Genomic DNA, 3845 nt, shown 5'->3' on the forward strand with positions numbered 1-3845 from the left:
TAAAAGTCAAAGATGTGTAAAAGTCAAATACTGAAGCGCGCCAATGAGTCTGGCTACGGTATAATGTGCCATCTGGTTAAAGATCCACATCACTGGCACTTAAGTTGGAGGTGGTGTTCACAAGTGTGTTAACACACAGTTTGCACGTTGTCTATATGTCATGGGCGTGTTGTTCTGGGTGACCAGATGCCCAAAAGTGATGTAAAGGCAGTCCTAGATCGGAAATGGCAAACTCTAGATCGGAAATGGCAAACTCTGTAGATAAACGAGAAGAGAAATATAAGCAGATATGAAATAGCAATAATTTGATTCACTAGGCATTACAAAACTATGAAATTAAAGAAAATCATGTTCGATTACGAGCCTATCTGCAACTTCCAACAAATGGCATAAGCTAGCAAGATACTAACCCAATTTAAATACCTATCAACTACTTGAAAAACCTATGTAACCTACAAGAAGCAAAAAAACAAAATAAAATCCCTTTTACATCTTGATCCTTAGGTTTAAAGACTATTCAGCTCTACCAATATTAACACATCGCATGCTCAAATCAATAGTCAGCTTGAAGAAACTTCTCATAAGTTGTTCCATAAAGAGTCTTATTAACATCATCCCAATTCTTAATATGTTCTGACAAAGCTCCTTTATGGATCTTGACTTGCCGGCTGGTCAACTTCATACGCGGTAGCTTCAGAAAATCCTGAACTTCTATCAGTTTCTACAACAACCATGTTAAAGAAAAATTAAACAACGATCCCACATAATATAGTTTACGTAATTAGTTAGCAGGGTATTGGAGCGTCCCGTGAGTAAATACAATTGTGGTTGTACTTACAGAAGGGTTCCTGATGAGATCTTCATAATAGAGAACAATATGTCTCGTACTATTGAAGTACTCAAGTGCTTTCATGGCATTTGCTTCCATTTCTCTCAAATCCAATGTGAGTGAAGCTATGTTGATTGTAGGTTTGTATTTAGAAAGTACCGAAGCCTGTAAACATAATGAAAATTAACATTAAATATCTTTTCTTAATTTATAGATTTTTGTAGAAAAAGAAAATAAATTGTATACTCAGGCCTTTAACGATACCTCTTCTTGTGAGTGGACATGAGACACATGGACGCCGTTTAAAACTTTGGCACCTTTATCATACGAATTCGCAAGCACCGAAACCAATCTACGAAGCATGTTTCGTCTTAAAAGAAATATTACAGATACGACATTTTTGTTGAAGTAGTCTATGATTTCTTTTGGGTGTTCCATTAAACCCTGCATTTATATGCACATAAATTATATTATTGCAGCGTTTCTCAGAATATAGAAAATCATTAAAAACAAAAATTCACCATAACCCTGGTGACTTTTTCGTATGATATGGTCAAATGGAGCCTACAAAAGTTGGATAGCCTAACTAGGGGTGTAAATGAGCCGTTCTCCTCATGGCTGCTTGTGATTGGCTCGCTAAAAGCTCAAATCGAGCCAAGCTTAAACGAGCTAGAGATTAAGTTGGAGCTCATTAGATAAACCAGCTCGAGACCGAACTTCATATAATCAACTATTAAGCTTAGTACTGGTGAGCCAAAACAAGCTTATTATTTATATAAATATAATCACTCTTGTTTAATATAATAAATATAATATATAATTACATAATAAAAATGGTTATATGTATAATTACAATAAAATTAACTAAACAATACATATTATGTTATGTATAAAATTGTAAATATATTTATATATAATAACAACTATAGATGTCATCATCATCATCATCATCGTACTCAGTATATCCCACCAATAGCAATGCTATGGTAGGGTCTGAGGAGGGTAAGATGTAGACAGCCTACCCTCTATCCCATAGGGATAGAGAGGCTGCTTCCGGTGAGACCCCCGGCTCGATAGTAGTTTTGCATCAAGCCTTGGACATAAGGCACATAGCACTCAATCATCGGGACACCGGCTGATCGGTGCATGTGCCCTTGTCTTTCGGCTATCAACGCCACCACATGATGCCTGATTAACCTTCAGCCACTTTTAACGTTATTTTCACGAGATTAGTAAAATAACGTCAAAATTAGTGCAATTTTACTTTTGCCCACCCGAGGGTTCACACATATATACATTATATGCGCGCACCGCAAGCAGGGCGTTATAACAACTATAGATGTATATATATAAATAATAAATAAGCTTAGCTCAAGCTCACTTAAGTTAAACAAGCTGAACTCGAGCTCGGACTCAGCCCGTCTCGATTACACACCTAAGCCGAACTACTTATAAACTAGTATGGGTGGCACAATTTGTGAAAAGGAGGATGTCAGGTACATACATTATATGGATACACAAACATATAAATACCTGATTGAGCATCCATTTGAAGCCAACTGCAGCAGAACACTCGTTCTTTGAAGAGCTAGTAAACCAGTCCAAATTATAAACCTTATCAAGCATTTCAACAATCGATGAAACATTCTCCCTCCTATTCTTCGGACCAAAAATTTCACCATTTGAGCTAACATTTACATGACTATTTAACAAAGTCTCAAACCACCCGCTCCCCGATCTTTGCATAGAAATAATCACAAACAAACGCACCGGATTCCCTGCACATTCCAACCTGCAGATACAAACCAAAACAATATTAATATAAATTCATTTATTAGTGAAACTGTTTAAAGATTTGATATGAATGAACTACCTATCAAAAGTTTTGGGACTCGGGTAATGCAAAAAGGGGATTTGTGATCGGTCAACACGGGTGCTGTAACACGGCCTTTCGATTACTTGAACGTCAAGAAACGTGTCATCGGTTTCAGTATTTACTTGCTTGAAACAAATGGAGCATACATAAACACCAAACACCATTGAAAATGCCAACACTATCAGTCTTAATAACACTGCAGACTTCTTTGGAGGCTTGATTATTACAGCATCCTGTAAATCAAGTCACTTAATTGCATATATATAAAATTAGGTCACAATTTTGTGCAAAATATCAAATTTTGAGAAAAACCCTTTTCATATTACCATACATTTATGCTAAAAAAAAGAAAAAAAACCTAAAATATAAGAATAATAATAATAATAATAATACCTTAGTGAAGAACACCATTTAAGTGATGTGAGAAAAACTTGTGGTCTTGAGTTGACAGTGAGACTGAATCACGAGCATACCTCTCTAAGTTAGTGAGCTAAGACAGATATTGGGTAGATAGAAAGTTTAACAAACAACAAACAGATGGTGTGCCGTGTGCGTTCGTTTTCTTTCTGGGTGAATATTGTTTATTGTTTTCAAGATTTTGTGTTGTGTTTGGTGTCCATACGGCAGAATCTCGTGGATTTGTAACAACTTCGCGTGCAAGACGGAACAAGACTTTGAATATTTTGACTTGACTTTTTATTTGGGCCAATTTTGCGTGAAACCGATTGACTCATTGACTCATTACCCTACCCGTGTTTTATTGTTAAAAGACAAGACTACTGTTGGTGATGTCTTACTTGTTGAAAAACATGACCCTTGAGCTTTTCCAACTTTATAGATTGCACCCCTTATACTTTTACTCCTTCAAAAACATGCTGGGTTTTTGTTGTCCAACACCCGTTCTGTCTTAGGCTATTTGTAGTGAAGGGGCTACAAAACAAGAGGAATTTTTGACACGTGGCAAAAATGGGTGATATGTAGCCTAGGGGACGGTGTTGTAGCCCAAATCCCCGGTCGCCCATTTGTAGCCCTGGGGCGGTGTTCTCGCCCTAAATCACTCCTTATTACCCCCACATGTTGCCCCATTACACTCAGCCATATGGTCTAGACTAGCAAAAGGTGTCGTGTAGTGTTAAATTG

The 3845-nt window shown here is 36.9% G+C and overlaps 1 protein-coding gene across 1 annotated transcript; it reads right to left on the reverse strand.

Moving 5' to 3' along the window:
• Positions 1-288: 288 nt before the first annotated feature.
• Positions 289-3298, reverse strand: LOC143613512 (uncharacterized). Its single transcript, XM_077087198.1, has 6 exons — positions 3099-3298; positions 2703-2938; positions 2363-2621; positions 1094-1273; positions 839-994; positions 289-721 (listed from the first exon to the last, which is right to left on the reverse strand). The coding sequence occupies exons 1-6, from the start codon at positions 3114-3116 to the stop codon at positions 554-556; spliced, it is 1017 nt and encodes a 338-aa protein (XP_076943313.1). The 5' UTR covers positions 3117-3298; the 3' UTR covers positions 289-553.
• Positions 3299-3845: the final 547 nt, after the last annotated feature.

This window comes from Bidens hawaiensis, unplaced genomic scaffold (genome assembly GCF_021521415.1).
Source record: "Bidens hawaiensis isolate Kalapana, Puna unplaced genomic scaffold, B.hawaiensis_p1.1 tig00037639_1, whole genome shotgun sequence".
NCBI lineage: Eukaryota > Viridiplantae > Streptophyta > Magnoliopsida > Asterales > Asteraceae > Bidens > Bidens hawaiensis.

Excerpts from the sequence above, each read along its gene's own strand:
- LOC143613512 (XM_077087198.1), bottom strand. Across the intron at positions 1,274-2,362 it reads TCAAATGGATGCTCAATCAG|GGTTTAATGGAACACCCAAA; the intron begins GTATTTATATGT and ends ATATAAATGCAG. Across the intron at positions 722-838 it reads ATCTCATCAGGAACCCTTCT|AAACTGATAGAAGTTCAGGA; the intron begins GTAAGTACAACC and ends TGGTTGTTGTAG.